Source organism: Nerophis lumbriciformis, linkage group LG11 (assembly GCF_033978685.3).
Source record: "Nerophis lumbriciformis linkage group LG11, RoL_Nlum_v2.1, whole genome shotgun sequence".
NCBI classification, from domain to species: domain Eukaryota; kingdom Metazoa; phylum Chordata; class Actinopteri; order Syngnathiformes; family Syngnathidae; genus Nerophis; species Nerophis lumbriciformis.
In genome coordinates this window covers 28022838-28045985 of record NC_084558.2, presented here as the reverse complement: position 1 = coordinate 28045985, position 23148 = coordinate 28022838, and the positions used below count along the sequence as shown (strand labels likewise).

At 40.0% G+C, this 23148-nt stretch overlaps 2 protein-coding genes across 2 annotated transcripts in view; both read left to right on the top strand.

The window, feature by feature from the left end:
• The window catches only part of LOC133610557 (Y+L amino acid transporter 2), a 30015-nt gene extending 23970 nt beyond the window's left edge, over nt 1-6045 (top strand). Inside the window, exon 12 of the mRNA XM_061966934.1 lies at nt 4869-6045. Within this exon, the coding sequence (XP_061822918.1) occupies nt 4869-4963 (95 nt within the window). The 3' untranslated portion in view covers nt 4964-6045. The remainder of the gene's footprint in view (nt 1-4868) is intronic.
• A 1401-nt stretch (nt 6046-7446) lies between these two features.
• The window catches only part of ripor2 (RHO family interacting cell polarization regulator 2), a 137706-nt gene continuing 122004 nt past the window's right edge, over nt 7447-23148 (top strand). Inside the window, exon 1 of the mRNA XM_061966928.2 lies at nt 7447-7618. Within this exon, the coding sequence (XP_061822912.1) occupies nt 7507-7618 (112 nt within the window). The 5' untranslated portion in view covers nt 7447-7506. The remainder of the gene's footprint in view (nt 7619-23148) is intronic.

Genomic DNA, 23148 nt, shown 5'->3' with positions numbered 1-23148 from the left:
ACAGTAAACAAATGGTAAAACAGTACTAAACAATTCCATAAAAAAAAAAAATTGGTGTCATTATTAACTTTCTGTCCAAGCTTGTATAATCTACTGCCTTGTTCAATTGTAAAAAATATTCTGTGCCTAAAATTCACATTTCTATCACAATTATCATACTGTAAACATGGTAAGCTAACTTCATTAAAATTAATAGTCCTGTCAATAGCATGGAATTACAATTCAAATGTAGTTTTTTTGTAAGCCTTTCAAAAGAATTCAAAATATGAAAAATTAATGAAAATTAATTTAAGCCATCAGACACTTGAAAAGTGGCACATCACATCTCTAATGTAATCATTTGAACTTTTCAACAGAAATAGCACTGCAAAAATATTAAGGACATACTTCTGTATTTTGGTAGTTATGCTGTCAACATTTAACAAGATTTCTTCAACTTGGACTTGAAAGCATAAATAGTATAAACACTTTTAACAGTATGTCGTGCTGTGAAATACAGCCGACAGGATTGCGCACCAAACACGAAGCAAGGCCAAAGTGCACGCGCGCATGGTGCAGGAGAACAAAGGACTTCTTTCATTTAAGGTTTTTGATAAACCATCAAACTCATTCGTTAAAAGGACTCTATAGTAATATAAAGCGAATTTTTCTGGACATTATCATGCAAGAAAAGTTTATTTTTGGGACCGCGATCACCGCGTAATGATTTTTAAAGGTTGCATTACAAACATTTAACTGTCCCATGTGATCAGCCAGTGCGATTGGAAATCCATGCTCAATTATTGCCTCCGTAAATAAAACTTCGGGCGGATGGCGGGCGGGTGCAGTTCTGATCAAACGTTACATCGGGTGGATGGCGGATGGTTGACGACTTTCTGACGCGGTTGCGGATGAAATAAATTGCCTATCCGCGCATCTCTACTATGGACACAATAGACAAACAATAACACCACAGGTACAAATAATGAGTTTTAAAAGAGAGTCCATAGAGAGGTTCATCTATGGGAGCATGACCGGTTTGACTTCAACCAATTGTTAAGGACCCCACAGTTTCTTATGTGCTCCGGTAAAGTATTCCATAATGCTGTGCTTCTATTAGACTGTACCATTTGGCTGAATTTAGTCCTGTGCCTTTGAATACTACAGTCTGCTGGTTAGTGCTCTCGTTCTGACTCCACTGTTGTTATTTTTTTACATATAAACAGTCCATTTAGAACTTTAAAAACAGGGGAAGCATCCAGAAAGTTTTGCTAGCTCCAAAAATCTAAAATATTATACAAACCCCAAAACCAGTGAAGTCGGCACATTGTGTAAATAAAAACAAAATACAATGATTTGCAAATCCTCTTCAACCTATACTCAATTGAATAGACTGCAAAGACAAGATACTTAACGTTCGAACTGGAAAACTTTATTTTTAGCTAGGGCTGGGCGATATGGCCTTTTTTTAATATCTCGATATTTTTAGGCCATATCACGATACACGATATATATCTCGATATTTTGCCTTAGCCTTGAATTAACACTTGATGCATATAATCACAGCAGTATGATGATTTTATGTGTCTACATTAAAACATGCTTGTCCATACTGCATTAATATATGCTCATTTTAAACTTTCATGCAGAGAGGGAAATCACAACTAAGTCAATTGACCAAAACTGTATTTATTAAACAGTTATTAAGCAGTGGCACAAACATTCATGCTATTTCAAAACAGAAAGTACAAGATTGTCAGAAACATTTTAAAACAAGCTATTAGTGCACTTTTGTGCATGATGTCAGTAAGATGACATATCAAAACAACACTAAATTAAAGTGCACTTTTTGTACAGAACGCCACTACAATAGTTTAAAACAAATAGAGTGCACTTTTGTGCATGATGTCACACAATAAATTTCAATAACTGTCAAATAAAAATGAGCTGCATAATAGGAAATCAAATCGCTATGTGGTACGTTACTGCGGACGTTATCTCATTCTGTTGTTCACTATTTTTTTCATACGGTGTTGATGTGGAAATGGTTGTCTTGGCATTTTGTTGGTGTGGCACCGAACGGAGATGTTGACATGCGGAGGATGCACTCTTCATTCTCTAGCGGGTGACTTTTCAAATGATGCTACATATTAGCAGTAATGCTACTTTTTGACAAATTACGGTTGTCTGTTCGACATATTCCCACTTGAAGCCAAACCACCGCCAGACGATGGACCCCGTGCTGTTTTTCTTGGGAATTAATTCTTTCTTCATTTGTTACCAGATTCGCACCTTCTTTCTCTCGTATTACCACTCGCACCACAGCTAACGTTACCCATGCTGCTACCTCTCTGCTCCGCGAGGGCGTATACGTATGTGACGTATGTAAGAAGGTGCGCTTGCTGTCTGTGAGAAGGAGAGACAGGAAAGAGTAGGAAGAGCCTGTAGTGTAATGCCAGCAGCTAAAAGCAACTGCGTGAGAACATATACTAGTCATTTTCTATATCGCACAGAGACAAACCCGCGATATATCGAGTATATCGATATATCGCCCAGCCCTATTTTTAGCAAATATTAACTCATTTGGAATTTGATGCCTGCAACATGTTTCAAAAAAGCTAGCACAAGTGTCAAAAAAGACTGAGAAAGTTGAGGGATGCTCATCAAACACTTATTTGGAAAATCCCACAGGTGAACAGGCTAATTGGGAACACGTGGGTGCCATGATTGGGTATAAAAGCAGCTTCCATGAAATGCTCAGTCATTCACAAACAAGAAAGGGGCGAGGGTCACCACTTTGTGAACAATTGCGTGAGCAAATTGTCGAACGGTTTAAGAATTTCTCAACGAGCTATTGCAAGGAATTTAGGGATTTCACCATCTACAGTCCGTAAAATCATCAAAAGGTTAAGAGAATCTGGATAAATCACTGCCCATAAGCAATGATATTATGGACCTTTGATCCCTCTGGCGGTACTGCATCAAAAAGCGACATCAGTGTGTAAAGGATATCACCACATGGGCTTAGGAACACTTCAGAAAATCACTGTCAGTAAGTACAGTTTGTCGCTGCATCTGTAAGTGCAAGTTAAAACTCTCCTATGCAAAGCAAAAGCCATTTATCAACAACCCCCAGAAACGCCGCCGGCTTTGCTGGGCCCGAGCTCATCTAAGATAGACTGATGCAAAGTGGAAAAGTGTTCTGTGGTCTGATGAGTCCACATTTCAAATAGTTTTTGGAAACTGGATGTCGTGTCCTCCAGACCAGAGAGGAAAAGAACCATCCAGATTGTTCTAGGCGCAAAGTTCACAAGCCAGCATCTGTGATGGTATGGGGGTGTATTCGTGCCCAAGGCATTGGTAACATACACATCTGTGAAGCCACAATTAATGCTGAAAGGTACATATAGGTTTTGGAGCAACATACAGTATGTTGCCATCCAAGCAATGTTCTCATGGACTTCCCTGCTTATTTCAGCAAAACAATGCCAAGCCACAATTACAACAGCGTGGCTTCATAGTAAAAGAGTGCGGGTACTAGACTGGCTTGCCTGTAGTCCAGACCTGTCCCCCATTGAAAATGTGTGGCGCAATATGAAGCCTAAAATATGACAACGGGGACCCCGGACTGTTGAACAACTTAAGCTGTACATCAAGCAAGAATGGGAAAGCATTCCACCTGAAAAGCTTAAAAATTGGTGTCCTCAATTCTCAAACGTTTACTGAGTGTTGTTAAAAGGAAAGGCCATGTAACACAGTGGTACAAATTCCCTTGTACCAACTTTTTTGCAATGTGTTGCTGCCATTAAATACTAAGTTAATGATTATTTGCAAAAAAAAAATTAAGTTTCTCAGTTCAAACATTAAATATCCTGTCTTTGCAGTCTATTCAATTGAATATAAGTTGAAAATGATTTGCCAATCATTGTATTCTGTTTCTATTTACGAATTACACAACATGCCAACTTCACTGGTTTTGGGTTTTCTACTTACTTACAATAATAACGTACGATCATGATAATGCAAGGGCTTCCTGTCTAGTGTTGTTTTTAAGTGTTTTCTTAAACAGCAACTTGACTGGCTTTTATGTGCTCTCAGATGTGTGAGACCAAGTTGTGTAGCAAGAGTTAATGTGACTAAATATCATAGTGTGCATATAAACCTTTGTAGACTCTACCATCAAGTATGGCATTACATGTTTAAAGTTTGCCAAGTTAAATTTAACAATGTCAGCAATTTTTGTAAACATGGTTTTGAAAGTTAAGTTTGAATCAAAGGTTCCTCGGAGATATTCAAATTGTTGGACCCCTCTAAATGCTCTTCATTGACCAGTACAGATGACTGTTCAGCCCCTGCTGGCTGACGTGAGAAGAAGATGCATACAGTTTTTTTAGTATTAAGTGTAAGCAGGAGTTTTGGAGGCAGAGAGATACTGGGACCATGGCTACGGACAGAATTGCAGCTGCATCAGCTTTTGTTTTGGCATCTGTATCCAGAAGTGTATCATCAACATATAATGTATTTTTACTGTGTTGCAAACCTAGGGCAAGTCATTTCCATACAGACTCAATAATATTGGCCCCAATACTGAACCGTTGAGGACTCCAGCAGAGCAAATGAGATAAAATGAGCAGGACTGTTTAATTATAATTATCTCAGCGAGATATGACTTAATCCAGCAGAGGGGATTTTCAGAAAAGTCAAATAATGTTAACTTGGCCAGTAGAGCATTGTGATTTAATGTGTCTAAGGCACGTTTCACGTCAAGGAATACAGCACCTACGGAGCCACCTAAGAGATGTTGCATATATATATTTTTTAAGTAACAAGTGGCTGTATATTCTTATATAAGATTGTTTTTTTTAAATAGTTGTATTGTTATTTTCTAGACGCCATCTCAACTTACACCCAAAAACTGTGCTACTGTTGCGTGGCCTCGCCCGACATCGACCTGGACAATGTAGACCTCGACAAGACGGAGTGAAGAACAGGAGGGGGACGGACGGCAACTTTGAGCTGATGACAATCAAGTAGATTTTTTTTCTTTGGAAGGAGGAAGAAGAAACTGGTACAGGCACACACACTGTATACTTTCTGGTGATGAAACACATTCCTCAAACAAGCACACATCCACAATATGACTGGACACCAGTAAAGAAATGTTATCTCAAAAGTGTTAGAACACTGTTTTAAATACATACACATACATGTTTTATGTACACCATACAATGTACAGTATAGAGCTATCTCTACTTGGGTTAAGTTGGGTTTTTGGTCTTCGACTGGTAGCAAAAAGTGTTACATCAGCAAATTTGCTAATGATTTTGTAATTCTGACATGACCTGATCGCAGAGACTCTTGTGTACTGTTTTTTAATGTTATCAACACTGCTGGTTACTTTCAGAATCAAACACACTTGACCTGTTACTACAGATTGTCGCCACATTGCTTGAATTTATGTGACCTCCGGGATATTCCACCAGCTTGGACCTTTTTTTTTTTTGCTTCTTTCACCGGGTTGCACATTCTCTACGGTCTTAGACTTCTCCTGATCAAGTGCCATCAAGCAGCGCTAGCTGGGTCAGTGTAGCGCTGTAGCACTGTTTGCGTAAACTTAATGTGCCTTCTGTGAGAGTTTCCTGCCAACGTCTAAGCCAGTTATTGTCGTTGAAATTACCTGTTGGATGTCGTCTCGCTATAGGGGGACAATTGTGTTTAGCGTCACGTCCACAAGATTGTAATTTAGTAATTAGTGGGATTATGCTAACTTGTTCTCTCTCTTCTTAGAGCTGGGTTTTAATCTAGGAACACACAGCCTTTACTGTTGCCATATGCGTATTTTGGTGTCTCATTAGATACCAAATGTGTGTACTTTGACAAATGTTCTTGAGATGCTTGTTGTTATATTATTTATTTAAATAAGAACAACCATTCGACCTTTTTTTCTTTGCCATAGTGGGCTATGTTGTTTTTATATGCATGTATGTATGTATGTATGTATGTATGTATGTATGTATGTATGTATGTATGTATGTGTGTGTGTGTGTGTGTGTGTGTGTATATATATGTATATGTAAATGTGTGTATGTATGTATATATATATATATATATATATGTGTGTATATATATATGTATGTATGTGTGTGTATGTATATGTGTGTGTGTATATATATATATATATATATATATATGTGTGTATATATATGTGTATTTATATATATAAATAAATGTTAATAAAGTTGAACACATTTGTTAGTTTCAATAACTGCCCTCTGTCTCCCTCTGTTGGAAAGATGAGCAATTAACATGGAATTACAGCACCGTGACACTAGAAGCCAGTGTCCTACTCTGTTTTGGGGAGTCACTCATCCCTCAGTGCAGTGCTTGTCAATTATTTCTGTCATGGCCCCCACATAATAAATTGTAAACTTCGATATACTTTACTAACATACAGTGTGAGTTACATTCGTTGTGACGACACAATTTTTTCCTTTTTTATTCATGTCATTACTTCTCCATGGTGCCACCTGTGTTAGTTCTGTACACATGTTCCAGTGTACTTATTACTTATACTGTGGAGAACAGTATATTGATTAGATTAAGCACCTAGCTGCAGGCTTGTGTATTGTTCTAACATGAATAGTAGCGTCAAGTTAATAAAAAGCTCTGCTGATCTCGACCCATTATCTAAGAAACACTTGCCTCGTGCAACTTGGCAGTTTTGTCTTTTAAGCAATATACTATTGTTAAAAATGAAAGTTGCAATGTGTTTTTTACAACAACAACAAAATTAGCTGTATATTATTTCAACAGCCTTAAAGTTATTGAAAAGATTGTATCTCTTTCAAAAAATGCCTGTTTTTAGTGTAATGTATTGTAAAACATGTACATAAATGACCTAACACAAAAACATAGCCTTATTTTTCTAAAGTTTGTGCTCTGGTGAAAGATTCCTTCAAAAGGGATGCACAATTTGGGGGGGAATGGTTTCCATGTTATTCACAATAGCGCTAGGGGATTCGCAAACACTGGCATGTGCACTGAAAATTATATTTTATGATTTAAATTACTTGAATTTAAATTAGTTTATGTAAAGAATGTAAACAAATGTTTTTGTGCTGCTTCTAATTTATTTGGAATTAATCTCTGTTTTTGATTAATTTCAAGTGTACGGAATCTCAATTTGTTATTTTCATCCATTTTGAAACTTCTTTCCATTTATTTTTCTCTAATTTGATGTAAATATTTCTGTTGCATTGTTCCAGAAGTGTGACTTAGTATGAAAAGTATAGGGTCATCCAACCCGAGGTGCCACTGATGTGGAGGTATCACATTTCAGAAGCTGATTGGATCTTCTCCCTTGTACCGTAAGAGTTAAGTTCCACTGACTCATGCATTAAATATTAAAGCTTCACCATAATGTTTCTCTGCAGGAGCCTGAAAGCCTGAAGGGAGCATCCCCCCCCCCCAACCCTCCCTTGCCTTCTTTGCTCTGCAAAGACTGTACATGTTCCCTCCAAGGGATGGATGAGCTTTTTGGCGACTGACATTCGGGAATCTTCCATGGAGCTGCCTGGACGTCTCAAATGGTTCCGGAAGCATCCGCGGAGGCCCTATGTCTGCGCCAGGGAGTTCAACCGTGAGTTTTTGTGCTTTGTCTTCCAAGCTGCCTTAAAGTGAGCCCTTACCCAGAAATTACATGCTGCTATTTAGCATCATCATCATCTGCTGCTGTGACCCTCTCGTGTATCTGCTCATGTGTTTGGCTGCAATTTCCACCCCATCAGATTGCAGAGAGAATGCCCTTACCATCTTTCTAAGTAGATGTGTTTAAAGTAGATAGTGTTTGTGAAAGTGGACACATGCTGTAGGTAATGGATGAGTTTTGAAAGAAGAGGGTGTCAGGTGCGGCCTGTTACTCAAAATACTTTTAGGAGTTCTGACTCGAAATCCAATTTGTCTGATGGCTTCTTGGGGGAATGAATGTTTGTGACAACTACTTCATATAGTTCATATGGAACACAAATGTGATATTGGATTCATTTGAGCTGACCCTATGTTTTATGATGTATTCAGTTGGTACAGTATCATAAACAATCGGGGATAACATTGTGGTCGTCTAATGTTCTTAGGTGAGCTACTTTTCTACGTCTTACACTTCTCACAGTCACTTGGAAATTGCTATGACATGCTGTAATGTATTAAAACTGTTTGATATGGGAACACACTCAGAATTGACACACACATTTTAGCAGGTAAAAGATTGATCTTTTTTAAGACGATATTTAAAAATAAATATGTTTTACCTTTTTTTTTTCCCAACTCGTCAAATATTTATATTCCTCTTCCTCACTCTACATCACCCTATAATTAGGGATGTGCCGATGAGTATTGGCCAATTTTTGTGAAAAAGTACTGTATGTGATCAGCCATTGCCGGTTGATGTCTTAAAAGCCGATCACAAACTCTGTTTCTGTCTGGCTGACACTGTATTTATTTTTGGTCCCCTGGCGGACAAGCGGCTGGCAGCTAATTATCTGTCTCCACACACAGAGTGGAGCCGCTCCCTTAAATCAATAATAATCACCTCCATTATGGCAAATATACGGCATTTTCTAGTTTTTTAAGTATCATTATCAAGTATTATCACTGGAGGACAAGGCAAAATGTGTTACACGACAAGAGAAAGCCAGGAGCAGGCATGCTCATAGCTAAACTAACTTAGCTATAAACAACACTAAGAATTAAGTATTTGGTAAAGTTTAAGAAGTGTAGACGAGACCAAGTTTCAGCTGAAAGTAAGCGGATATTAGCAGGAAATTCACATTTGGATTCATAAAGAGTTTCGAGAGGAGAAAATATAACCACAACTCTTAGTGTGTCAGCACTGTCTAAAATAGTACATGGCATGTAAGAGAAGGGCAGATCCATCCATGAATGGGTGGTGTTGATACCTGAGGTAGTATCAGTATATAATCGATACTAGAGTAATTAAATGAAATGGTTTTTTTGTAGTTTTTGTTTTTTAAACTCAGGGAATAATTCATTGGACACAGGAAGACTTTGAGTAATAGTTAATTTTACTTTTGTTTAGTTATTATGCACTATTGACTTTGTTTTGCTCAAACAATTGTATGTAATAAAAGAGAATAAAGAAGTACTTTAAATATTTTGTTGATTTAGAGCCTTTATTTAACCAGATAAGAAACACATTGAGATCAAGATCTCTTTCACAAAGGTGACTTGGCCAAGAGGTCAACAGTACATGTCACAGAGCAGTTTAAAAAAAAAAAAGAATACGTTAAGACATACTGTACATTTTAAAATACATAAGAGAACTGTAAAACAACAGAGATTTACACCTTTTAAAAACACAGGCACTGTGCAAACGTCTCTTGCTGTCTGTCCCTCAGGACAGAACGGAAGGCTCCAAATGGAAGTAGTTCTGTAAGTTTCAGTTTCGTCTGCAATGCATTCCATGCCATAGGAGCAGCAATGCTAAAAGCTCTTTTGCCAAATTCAGTCCGTACATGAGGAACAGTTAAAACATACAAATTGTTAGAACGTAATGCGTAAGAGCTGCTTTTTCTTTGTAACAGAGTACACAAGTATGGAGGTATTAAACCTAAAAGAGCCTTATAAATGATAGTCAGCCAATGTGTGTATCTGCGTGCACTCAATGAAGATAAGTCTGACTTCATATACAGTTGACAATGGTGGGTGAGACTACGACAGCCAGTAACAAATCTTAGTGCTGAATGAAAAACAGTGTCTAAGGACTGGAGGCATTTAGATGAAGCACTAAAATAAAGCACGTCTCCATAATCAATTACAGGCAAGATAGTTGCTGTCACCAATTTCTTTCTGACTTTAAGAGAGAAGCAGTTTTTATTTCTAAAAAAGAAACCAAGCTTTACCCTAAGCTTAGAGACCTAGTTGTTAATATGGGCTTTAAATGAAAGCTCCTGATCAAGAGTAAAACCCAAGTACTTGTAATTTAAGACCTGCTGATATTGTTAAGCTGTCAATAGCGTTCACCATAAATGCATTGAACAATTTACAGTTAATACATGTGATCAATATCGGTATTGGCGGATCTTACTTATGAATGATTGTATAGGAATTGGCAGCGTAAAACCCTGATAGGAACATCCCTGTTTATAATCCGAAGATCGTTTATTTACTTTGTTATAAAAAAAAAAAAATCCTGGTCAGGTTTGTGTCAACAAGGGCATTCAGCCTAAAACTGAGCGGAAACAATTCTGACTGACTGTGGCAAGCAATGACAGAGAAAAGCTCAAAATGAGAAAAAAAAAGTTATGTAGTAGTACCTCAACTTACGAACTTAATTGATTCTGTGAAGGAGCTCTTAGCTCAAAACATTTGTATCTCAAATCAACGTCTCTCATTGAAATAAAAAGAAAAACAAACTTCTGGATGAAAAAATATTGTTTGAAAACAATACAATATAATGTATTACTAACAACTACTCTAGTTATATAAAATAATGAAAATGTACCTCATTTACCTTGTAGAGTGGACATCTACTGTATCTCTTTCCAGCTACTTTTTTGTCAAAAACTTCATCAGCCCCTTTTTACGTATTTTCATTGATAAATGTCTGCTGTTTGGATATTGCTTTAACATTTTTGGCTTGTGTTTAGTCTAGCAATGATGCTTGATAAGATTTTTGATTATTTATTTTTGTAATTCATCATCCACTTCTTCTTTTCATCTCTTTACTTTGCACTCCTTTTCCTCCCTTCCCAAGGTTAGAAAAACAATGTGCATCTCAAACTATAAGTTAATGCTAGTGACTAAGACCAAAATATTTCGGTCTGATCTTACATTCACTGTGAAATTTGTTACACCAACTAATTACGGGGATACTGTAACTCAAATTTTTGCTTGCAACTTAAAGTACAACAGTCAGCCGAGAGACGGCTCTTATCTCAAAGCACTCTCAAATTGAGGTACCACTATACAATTAAATATTACAACATAAAAATAGTATATCTATTGATTTACTTAATTTTATTTAAAAAAAAAATGTGTTCACCAATGACTCCAATTGCAATTCCAATTATCCCGCAAAGGACCACTAGGGGTCCCCAATTGATAACAATTTTATTACACAGATTAACCGCTTCTCAAACATGTATATTGTTCTCAGTGTCTCAGTTGAAGAGTGTGCTTAAAATCTTCCATTCAGTCCTCGGATGAGACGCTCCAAAAGCTGCCACTAATCAAGTTGATGCACTTTAAAGCGGCGACGGCCGAGAAGTGATTAGAATAAAACCCCCTCACCAGATTGTCTCTTTCCAGAATATGACCTGTCCTTCAACTCTGACCTCTTTTGCATTGTCCCCCCCACCCCCCGACCTCTTCCCATCACCCCTTAGCTGAGCCAGAGAACCCTTGACTATTGGTCGTTCACTCTCTCAGCATCTTCCCACTCCTTAGCAACGCGCCTCTTCACCACCGCGTGTCAAAGTGCATCACAAGATGATTGCAACGTTGCCTTGGTACATCTTCCGGAAACGTCTCCGCACTCTTATTTTCTGCGAACGATTGCTGCGTGGGCTGCTATGCAAACACAGCAAGAGAGATCCTTGTGATCGGGAGACGACAAAGAGAGTAGACAGAAATGCAAAGAGTGTGTCATGTAGCTTTTATTTGTGTCTGACACGGCCTCGTTTTAAGCTTTATTATGTAAAGTAGTCTCAGAACTGCCAAATCATTGAGTAGAAATTCGGATTATATGACATATTAAAATTCATGCTCATAATTCTAGGGGTTCGTGAAAGCAATCTCGCTCGCAGTCATTATTGGTGCATAATGAAGTACTGTGTTGTTGTAGTTACTAGCTAGCCTAAAGCTGCGGTGCTAACAGTGTTATCGGGGTTACTGTTGGTATACAGCAGGTCTATTCAAGTGGCGGCCCGTGGGTCGTATCCGCTTTTAATTTGGCCCGCCGAACAACACCCAAACAAGCTTGATGAAACTATTCATCAAGCTTGCTCATGTATGCAGTACTCCCACCATCTGACAGAGGGGCAACAGCCAACAGCGCAGCACATGTCACAATGAAAGCAGCCGTGGTTGAGTAGATTAAAGGCCTACTGAAACCCACTACTACCGACCACGCAGTCTGATAGTTTATATATCAATGATGCAATCTTAACATTGCAACACATGCTTACTAAAGTGCAATTTTAAATTTTGCGCGAAATATCCTGCTGAAAACGTCTCGGTATGATGACGTCAGCGCGTGACGTCACGGATTGTGGAGGACATTTTGGGACAGCATGGTGGCCAGCTATTAAGTCGTCTGTTTTCATCGCAAAATTCCACAGTATTCTGGACATCTGTGTTGGTGAATCTTTTGCAATTTGTTCAATGAACAATGGAGACAGCAAAGAAGAAAGCTGTAGGTGGGAAGCGGTGTATTGCGGCAAGTGTTGTGCTGGATAACGCACCCCCGCCGTAGAATGCACCCCTTGACTGGTGTGCCGGACAACACAGCTGGTGTTTCATTGTTTACATTCCCGGAAGATGACAGTCAAGCTTTACCATTGGCCTGTGGAAAACTGGGACAACAGAGACTCTTACCAGGAGGACTTTGAGTTGGATATGCATACACGGTACCGTGAGTACGCATGCAGCTGTGGCTTCCAAACATTTGATCGCTTGCCCATACGCGCGTGCCGCTATGTGCATGTCACGTACGTAACTTTGGGGACTTTGGGGAAATATATGTGCTGTATGAACTTTGGAGAGGTGAACGGTACTTTGGGCTGTGGGATTGAGTGTGTTGTGCAGGTGTTTGAGTTGTATTGGCAGGTTATATGGATGGGAGGGGGGAGGTGTTTGTTATGCGGTATTAATTTGTGGCATATTAAATATAAGCATGGTTGTGTTGTGGCTAATAGAGTATATATATGTCTTGTGTTTATTTACTGTTTTAGTCATTCCCAGCTGAATATCAGGTCCCACCCGCCTCTCACAGCATCTTCCCTATCTGAATCGCTCCCACTGCCCTCTAGTCCTTCACTCTCACTTTCCTCATCCACAAATCTTTCATCCTCGCTCAAATTAATGGGGAAATTGTCGCTTTCTCGGTCCGAATCGCTCTCGCTGCTGGTGGCCATGATTGTAAACAATGTGCAGATGTGAGGAGCTCCACAACCTGTGACGTCACGCTACTCATCTGCTACTTCCGGTCCAGGTAAGGCTTTTTTATCAGCGACCAAAAGTTGCGAACTTTATCGTCGATGTTCTCTACGAAATCCTTTCAGCAAAAATATGGCAATATCGCGAAATGATCAAGTATGACACATAGAATGGACCTGCTATCCCCATTTAAATAAGAACATCGCATTTCAGTAGGCCTTTAAGATGCCACTATGGACCCTGAAAAAAATCAAAATAAATCGTGAAAATTTTACTTAACACAGACTTGACAACAAAGCGTATGTATTGAAATTTCTGACTTTGTAAAAGCAAATGGTATACCTTACTAGAAATAACAAAGTAAGTTCACTAGATTTTAACCAAAATACTGAGTTTACTATCAGTGGCTAAGTGTCGTGAACATGAATGTGGCACTATCTCACAGACATTGTATTATTCAAGTTAGGGTGTACCCCGCCTTCCGCCCGATTGTAGCTGAGATAGGCTCCAGCGCCCCCCGCCACCCCGAAGGGAATAAGCGGTAGAAAATGGATGGATGGATGGAACTTACTCACTTGGAATAGTGAACAGGAGGTGGCGATAATGCCCCTCATGCAGGTAAATCGCAGTTAAAAAAGCTGCAGAAGAAGTAGCTTCGTCCTCACATTAGTACTGACTCACAAAGCCCATGCACAGCTTGCATTGTCAAAGTTTGCTGTTATAAGTTGAAGAATAACATTGCCGCTCCAATGATGTGAGGCACTACACAGAATCTAAGTGAAATTTGTATAGTCTTTTTTATTATTTTTTTGTCGTTTTTTTGTAAATGTGTTTTGTTAGGATTCATCGGTACTCATGACCTTTTTTAAAGGTATCAACTGAAGTAAACTATTGCATTGAAACTTCTAGTGTAACGGTACCTGCATTTGATCCTTTTTGTATACGGACTTACTTACTTAGACTTAGTTCCTCCCGTTCCTATTGGAACATTGGGCGACGAGTCCCCTCCATTTTTTCCGGTCCCTGGCGGCTCTTCTTGCTCCGTGCCAGCTGACACCCATCTCCCTTAGGTCTTCCTTGGCTGTCTGTCTCCACGTCTTCTTCAGCCTCCCTCTCTTCCTTATTCCACCTTCTGGCATCCAGTCCATTGCCACACTTGCCGGTCTCTCTCTCGGCAGTCGGAGTACGTGCCCCATCATTCTCCCTCTCCTTTCGGAGACAATGTCAGCCAGTGCTGCTACACCTGCCCTTCTCATCACCTCCTCGTTTGAGATGTGGTCTCTCCAGGAGATCTTCAGGATGGATCTGAGGCATTGTCGGTGGAAGACATCCAATCCAACTTGTTGGTGATACTGGCTGTCTTCATCCACGTCTCACAGGCGTAGGTTGCTGTTGGTATGACCACTGACATGTAGAGGCGTAGCTTGATGGCTGTTGTGATGGCTTTGGACGACCAGATGTTTCGGAGCCGTTGGAACACTCCTGCAGTATATGGAGCTAGGGGAAAAACAAACTATTTGTATGTTTATCTACCTCACTGTTTTAACAGATTCATTGAGAGACGGTTATTACTAGTTTGATTTTTTTTTATTACTGTGGTCAGACTTTCATCCTGATGTACTGTACTGGCTACAGCACTGCACAGGTTGTTCACATATGCATCTGTTTTTGCGCATATTGGTGTGTTAATAAAGTCTTGTCATAGTTCAAGGTTGTACAAACCCCGTTTCCACATGAGTTGAGAAATTGTGTTAGATGTAAATATAAACGGAATCCAATGATTTGCAAGTCCTTTTCAACCCATATTCAGTTGAATGCACTACAAAGACAAGATATTTGATGTTCAAACTCATAAACTTTATTTTTTTTTTTGGAAATAATTAACTTAGAATTTCATGGCTGCAACACGTGCCAAAGTAGTTGGGAAAGGGAATGTTCACCACTGTGTTACATGGCCTTTCCTTTTAACAACACTCAGTAAACGTTTGGTAACTGAGGAGACACATTTTTTAAGCTTCTCAGGTGGAATTCTTTACCATTCTTGCTTGATGTACAGCTTAAGTTGTCCAACAGTCCAGGGTTCTCCGTTGTGGTATTTTAGGCTTCATAATGCGCCACACATTTTGAATGGGAGACAGGTCTGGACTACAGGCAGGCCAGTCTAGTACCCGCAACTCTTTTACTATGAAGCCACATTGATGTAACACGTGGCTTGGCGTTGTCTTGCTGAAATAAGCAGGGGCGTCCATGGTAACGTTGCTTGGATGGCAACATATGTTGCTCCAAAACCTGTATGTACCTTTTAGCATTAATGGCGCCTTCACAGATGTGTAAGTTACCCATGTCTTGGGCACTAATACACCCCCATACCATCACAGATGCTGGCTTTTCAACTTTGCGCCTATAACAATCCGGATGGTTTTTTTCCTCTTTGGTCCGGAGGACACGACCTCCACAGTTTCCAAAAACAATTTGAAATGTGGACTCGTCAGACCATAGAACACTTTTCCACTTTGTATCAGTCCAACTTAGATGAGCTCAGGCCCAGCGAAGCCGACGGCGTTTCCGGGTGTTGTTGATAAACGGTTTTCGCCTTGCATAGGAGAGTTTTAACTTGCACTTACAGATGTAGCGACCAACTGTAGTTACTGACAGTGGGTTTCTGAAGTGTTCCTGAGCCCATGTGGTGATATCCTTTACACACTGATGTCGCTTGTTGATGCAGTACAGCCTGAGGGATCGAAGGTCACCGGCTTAGCTGATTACGTGCAGTAATTTCTCCAGATTCTCTGAACCCTTTGATGATATTACAGACCGTAGATGGTGAAATCCCTAAATTCCTTGCAATAGCTGGTTGAGAAAGGTTTTTCTTAAACTGTTCAACAATTTGCTCACGCATTTGTTGACAAAGTGGTGACCCTCGCCCCATCCTTGTTTGTTAATGACTGAGCATTTCATGGAATCTACTTTTATACCCAATCATGGCACCCACCTGTTCCCAATTTGCCTGTTCACCTGTGGGATGTTCCAAATAAGTGTTTGATGAGCATTCAACTTCATCAGTATTTATTGCCACCTTTCCCCATGTCTTTGTCACGTGTTTCTGGCATCAAATTCTAAAGTTAATGATTATTTGCAAAAAAAAAAATGTTTGAGTTTGAACATCAAATATGTTGTCTTTGTAGCATATTGAACTGAATATGGGTTGAAAATGATTTGCAAATCATTGTATTCCGTTTATATTTACAACTAACACAATTTCCCAACTCGTATGGAAACGGGGTTTGTACTTTGTGATTACTTACCCACTGAAAGTTGAAGTTAAATGTGGCTACTAATTATAATCTTATTTTCAGTTTACTTGAGAAAAGTTGGGAAACCGATTGCCTCACTTTATCCAAGTAACCATAGATTGTCCTTAGTAAGATAAATGAAGGTCTAAGAGTGAACTTCATTCATTCAGTAATCTTACTTGAAAACTAAGAGTAAACTTCCTTGTGGTCATTCACTAAGCTAACTTGAATTTTTTTAAACAATATGTTCACCTAACTTCTGGTTGTTTATTAGTTTAACTTTAATTTGGCTTGGAAGTTTACTTTAAAAAAAATAAAATAAAAAATGAGGCAATCGGTTTTCCGACATTTTTTAAGTACACTGAACTAGTTAGAATTTGCAGTGTATTGTATTCGCCTTCCGCCCGATTGTAGCTGAGATAGGCTCCAGCACCCCCCGCGACCCCGAAGGGAATGAGCGGTAGAAAATGGATGGATGGATGTATTCGTGGTTGTGTTGTTGTTGGCTGATTAACTCTGGTGACCAAAACTGGTTAGTTAAATGTAGCGCTAAATTTGGCCAACAGAGTGCGATAAAGCTACACTTTACACAAAAAAATAGTGCTGTCAAATGATTAAAATATTTAATTGCAAGGTGTAGCCACCTTCCGCCTGAATGCAGCTGAGATAGGCTCCAGCACTCCCCGCGACCCCGAAAGGGACAAGCGGTAGGAAATGGATGAATGGAATTGCGATTAATCACAGTTTGTTCATAGTTAACTCAAAATTAATCGCAGATATAATTTTTCATTATTAATAAAGGTCCCCTAGACGGATCATTTCAAGTTTTAATACCACGACTGGACAATTAATTTGCTTTAATGAAATGTGTTTTTTACACATTATCCTTTCAATAACAGCTCAACACAAAAAGGACATAAACAAACTTTTAAAGACAATAAAAAACAATTACCTGCATTGCGTTGGTGTCTTGCCAGATTTTGTATTTTGTCAAAATACAGAATTTGTATTCCTGCTGTAGGGGCACTTGCATTCAGAAGAGGAGCTACACTTCCATATTTAGATACCAGTTTCACGCATTAATAACACAAAATGTGAATTGTTATGGTCATGCTTTGATTGTCAAAGTTTGGTAATGTATAATGTGATATTTTTACCTGAATAAATGCTTCTGAAATCCTGTACATTACATGTTGTACAAGTTAATCATATTTGTTTTTCAGCATCACATATTTTTACCTTCTCTATTTATTAATAAAATGTAATATCCAGCCCGTGAAACATTCTGTAATTGCAGACTATCAATCAGATCCGGTTATAAAAGAATATTACCGTATTCTTTCATAACCAATGGTAATATTGTGTAGTGAACTATAATTACCCGATGTGGGCTGCATAGGGCTGTGGCAGGCATGCCTGCAGTATTAAACCTAATCTCAGTGGGAGCGAAGAAGGAGATGAGAAAGTGTTTGAGGATGGAGTCGTCGTGTGTGTCGCGCTTCTGTCTATTTAGTTCAACAGTGCTATTTGTGAACATAAATGAAAGGCTGACTTGTTCAAAGACAGTCTACCGCAGTCAGATCACCGGCGCTATTACAATACACTTTATTTCTATCTGCTATAAAAAAAATTATTTAGGTAGAAATGTCACAGAATAACATTCCAAAACATCTCTGACAAAGCATGATCGTATTGTAAGGCAATTTTTCGTTGTTTTGTTGGTTATACCGGATGTGAAGCGAAGCGCTATTGTTGTGAAGCCGAACGTGTTGGTATGAGAAAAGACTTAACTTATTTTGATGAAAGTTTCAGATTAAAATGACTTGAGACTTCCTCGCTACCATCTTTTTCTGCTGATCTTTTATTCCATTTAAATAAAGGAGTTTGCGTAACAATCTACATTTTATGTTTTCAATGCACTCAACTGTAATGTAAACACAGACGTGAAGCTCCTCCTCTCTACAAGCGGCAAAGTTTGCCAGCAGCGTTTGATCCAATGATGTCGTCTCACGGAGATTGAAGATAAAATTGTCCTTAGAACGACTTGTCATGTCGTTGGACCTGTGGATTCTACAAGGCCCCGATTTCTTTGTACATTTCTGCTCGCTATTTTCTGTGCACGCGGCTCCACAGTAACTGGACGCTGTTACATTTCCTCAAGCTACAGAACGGGCCGGGAGTCAAAAAGGAGTCAGGACGCTAATCGCGCGTTAAAAAAATGATCGCCGTTAAAGGACCTCACAGTTGACGTGTTAACGCTTTGACTTTGACAGTCCTAAAAAAACACTTACTTGAGTTGTAAATTTGACGCAACCAATGAATGCAACCTTACTCGCCGTAATCGTTATTGGTGCATAATGAGGAAGTCCTGTCATTGTGTTATTGTGTCTACTGGCTAGCCATGTCGCACTATCGGTGTTATGACGACTGCTGTTTTGGCGTGTTCAGGTTGGCAATAAAGTTTAACAAGAGCATCAGACTGTGTGTGCTTCTGATAAGATGCTACTTGCACAATATCCTCGTCGAGCACTTGTTGCTGAGTTTGCATTTTTTTAGCACCGAAATAAGGCACCGATGTCTTACTTTTTTTGATGTGGTAGCAACCGTTTATGCTGGCACCGGTGCCACTATGGAACCTGGTTCCATCTCTACACATCATAGTTATCCCAGTATACCATGCAAATATGACCCATAGTGGCTGTTAACAACCGAACAATGAGCCATCCAATTGAATGCTTAGTAAGCGCTTTGATCTCGTAGCAATGCCACAACGTCATTGACACTTAAGGCCTGATTTACTAAAGGTTTGTGGGTACTAAAACACGTGCAAACCTGATATCACACGCAAAATTGATCTACTAAACATGTGCAAAGTGGATTGCGTCTCTCAAGTGAGCAAAGTAAGATGTGCAATCCGTTTTGCGTCTATGTCTTCATTATTATGCAAAATATATGCTGATCATCAAAACGCCGGAAAAAATGTAAATATACAGCATGTGCAATGTGATTTGGGAGAACTATTTTGTGTTTTATTTTGCATCGTCCTCCGCCTCACTGTACATTTCAACATATTTGGTTTCTCAGAAATAAATAAATATTAGACACATTGTCTATTCAGCAACATCCTTTTATAATTTCACATCTGCTAGATGACTTAACGGGCTGATTAAAACTAATTAAATTGATGAGTTGCGGTGTCATTTAATATTTTTTTGATGTTTGTTTTTTCTCATAGACTATGTATTCCTAACATGTATCCAATATGATAAAAACATCTTGAATTATGCATTTTTTGAGTCTTGAGCCTTACTCCCATTCACCTTCAGCAGGGAAATATGAAAAAAAAAAAGTGGTGTCAATCTAGATGCACTGCATGACTGCTTCTAAAATGCCCTTAAAAGTGGTACATGTTTCCTGTTTGTTTAAAAACATAGCACAACGACCCAGGTAGGAGCATGATAACATGAATGTGCAGTAAATGAAAGTGTCTCCGTGGTGATGCCCTGTATAGTACACACAAAATCCTCATTGAAAGAAGGTGGTCTGCACCACTTTTCACTCAACACGCCCACTAATAGTACACACTATTTTATGGATTGCTCACACTGTTTAGCGCGAGGAATTTAGATGTTAGTAAATCAGGCCCTTAATGCTCTATAGTGCATCATAGCTTTTTGAAACACACATTTTCGAGCTAACATCACAACATACCATCGTCCCCAGGAACCAAGCTGTTAGCAGCCTAGCAATGTGCGATCTGGGAGAGCATTTGGTAAGTGCTTTGACCTTCCAGCCACTGCATATATGTTGCACATAAATTTGCATATATTAAAGTTTAAATTGAATCAACATGACATATTAATCATATAAATAAATTGCTAGCTACCATGCAAAAATAGCCTTTTGTGGTTTTGAACAGCATAAATGTTGCAATCTTCCACAATATTGCCACATTTCTAGGTTAACAAAGTACATCGCAGCATATTTGAGCAATCCACAGATACTCAACCCCTAGTGGATCCCAGGGATGATTTAAATGATCTTCTAGTTAGACCATTGCTGGGTGAATGAATCACAGCATATACAATCACAGTGGATACTAGAGGTGGGAATCTTTGGACACCTCATGATTCGATTACAATTCAAGAGCTAAAATTTGATTAAAAATCGATTATTGATGCATCTTTAATTTATGTATATTGATGCAGTTTTACATTTATTTTCGTTTCACTAAATACATTTGGCCAAGAAATACTTTTTAAAATGTGCTAGTTCAATGCTAACTTAAATTTGATTTGGCATAGACATGGTAAGAATTAGCATTAGCGATTTTTTTTACATGCCGATTTGAGGTGGCGACTTGTCCAGGGTGTACCCCGCCTTCTGCCCGAATGCAGCTGAGATAGGCTCCAGCACCCCCCGCGACCCCGAAAGGGACAAGCGGTAGAAAATGGATGGATGGATGGATTTAAACACCTCCACATTTGGTAATGAAATTACAACTGCACGCTAAAATCAAACAGCTGTTGTGTAATAAGTACAACACTTTAAGTTTTATTTCACACCTTTAGAACACACACAAAAGTTGAGTACCTGTATCGATTCCCAGGTACCGGGAATTTGTACCGTATCGATTCAAATGTGAAAGGTTCCCATCTCTTTTGCTGTGTTCACTGACTTTATTGCAGCTGAGAATGAACACGAGTCCATGCTTGCCTCTTCGTAGTTGTCAGCGCCAATCCAAAACAGTTATGTATCTTCGATATCACTGCATAATTGGCTGCACAACACACAGGCTAAGATGGATGGAATTGAATCAGCCAAATGGATAAACCGATTAGTTTTCTCTTTCCCTGGGAGCATTATTTTCTTATCTTTGTGCAGCAGATCATTAAAGTGCGCCTGTTGTTTTTAAGAGTAAACAGGAATGCTAACATTAGCATGCTAACGTTGGTCGGTTGGATTGTATGCGAGACGATGACAAGCGCTTCACTCTTTAAACGTTCACAAAGAGATTTAGCAATGGCTGACTCAGCTCCTTGTAGTCAATGACGATGCTCTTTCCCACGTCACTGCTGCCAGTGTCGGCCTTTGTGTGCCTTTCAGCGGAACATCGGGGGTCTCTGCTGTGGCCCGGGAAGTAGGTTTTATGTGTGTCATTCTGCTTGAAAGGGGGGCGGGGAGAGAAAAGATGCTCGATAAAACTCATGCTGGCGTCAGCTGAGGAGAGGAAACATTGAAGTGTGGGTGACCCAGAAACAGGCTTCAATAGGAGAAGGCCCACTTTTTTATATTGAATGTGCAAACTTGTATAAAGCAGTATTGTCTGCACACAAACACTTGCTGGACACTTCATTTGGTACATCAGCATCTAATGTAGGCTGACCATACGTCCTCTTTTCCCTGGACATGTCCTCTTTTGCGGGGGTGTCCGGGGTGTCCGGACGGGGTTTCTTAAATTCCTCAAATGTCCGGCATTTTGAGTTAGGGTTGCGTGTATTTTCAATGTACGTCCAGGGTTAAGTTAAGAAGGGGTTAAACAAAACAAACTGTGAAGGTGTGCGCACGCAGAAACATTCGTGAGGGAGGGGCAGAGACAGAGAGCTAGTGAGTGGAGAGACAGACATGAAAACAAGAAATGCCGAAACGTAAATGCAACTTCACGGATGATTTGCGGAAAAAGTATTTGTGTTTTCGTCCTGGCCCTGACACATGGGAAGCAGAATGCACTGTGTGCAAAGCAGGAACGTATGTATCTGTGGCAAATAAAGGGGCCAAAGATCTACAAGCCCATATCGACACTACAAAGCACAAAACAGCTGTGCAGGGCGAGAGCTCGTCTGCTATTGATTGTACAGATATGTTGTTGTTTCTGCTGGGCAAGTATGCCTGACGCGCCTCCTACAGCGTCTTGAGTCAGCTGCAGGGTCATCAGCCGGGGACCACCGCTCATTGGAGTTTCGCTCTCTTTAACCCCGGAACGCCTCCTGGTGGCGGAGCGGTGGCAGGGACGTCTCCCTGCCACCCCCTGCAGCTGACCCATCTTATTGCCTCGACCCCCAGTACTTATCCCTCCTCCTCAGCCACAACCAGAAGCTTCCCTTTTCTGCTTCCTCAGCCAGGGCCTTAGCTTCCCTTTGGAGCTTAGCCCCAGTCGTTCCCACATCTCGGAGCAGCCTTATAGTTGATGTGCCGACGAAGCCCCGACAGCCTACTTCCACAGGGTAGATGGTAGTGGACCAGCCTGCCTCTCTGCACTCAGCAGCCAGATCTGCATACTTGGCTGCTTTGCGCTCGTAGGCAGCCTGGATTCCCTCCTCCCAGGGGATGTTGAGCTCGATCAGTATGGCAGACTTGGTAACAGCAGACCATAGCACGATGTCTGGGCGGAGTGAAGTGGTGGTGATTTCACGGGGGAACTGGAGCTGTTTGCCGATGTCAGCCCTCATACTCCAGTCCCTTGCCAGAGAGAGGAAACTGCGGGGGCCTCGTCGGCTGGTGTGTCCTTTGCCTTCCCCTGACCTCACAAACATGACAGGAAGTTGCTTGGCTATGGGCTGTCTGTTGGCCTCTTGTCTACTGCTCTCCAGGACTTCGGCCAGTTTCCTCAGGACTTGATCATGCCGCCATCTGTAGCGACCCTGTGTCAGCGCGATCTTGCAGCCTGATAGCAAGTGCTGCAGGCTGGCGTTGGGAGCACCAC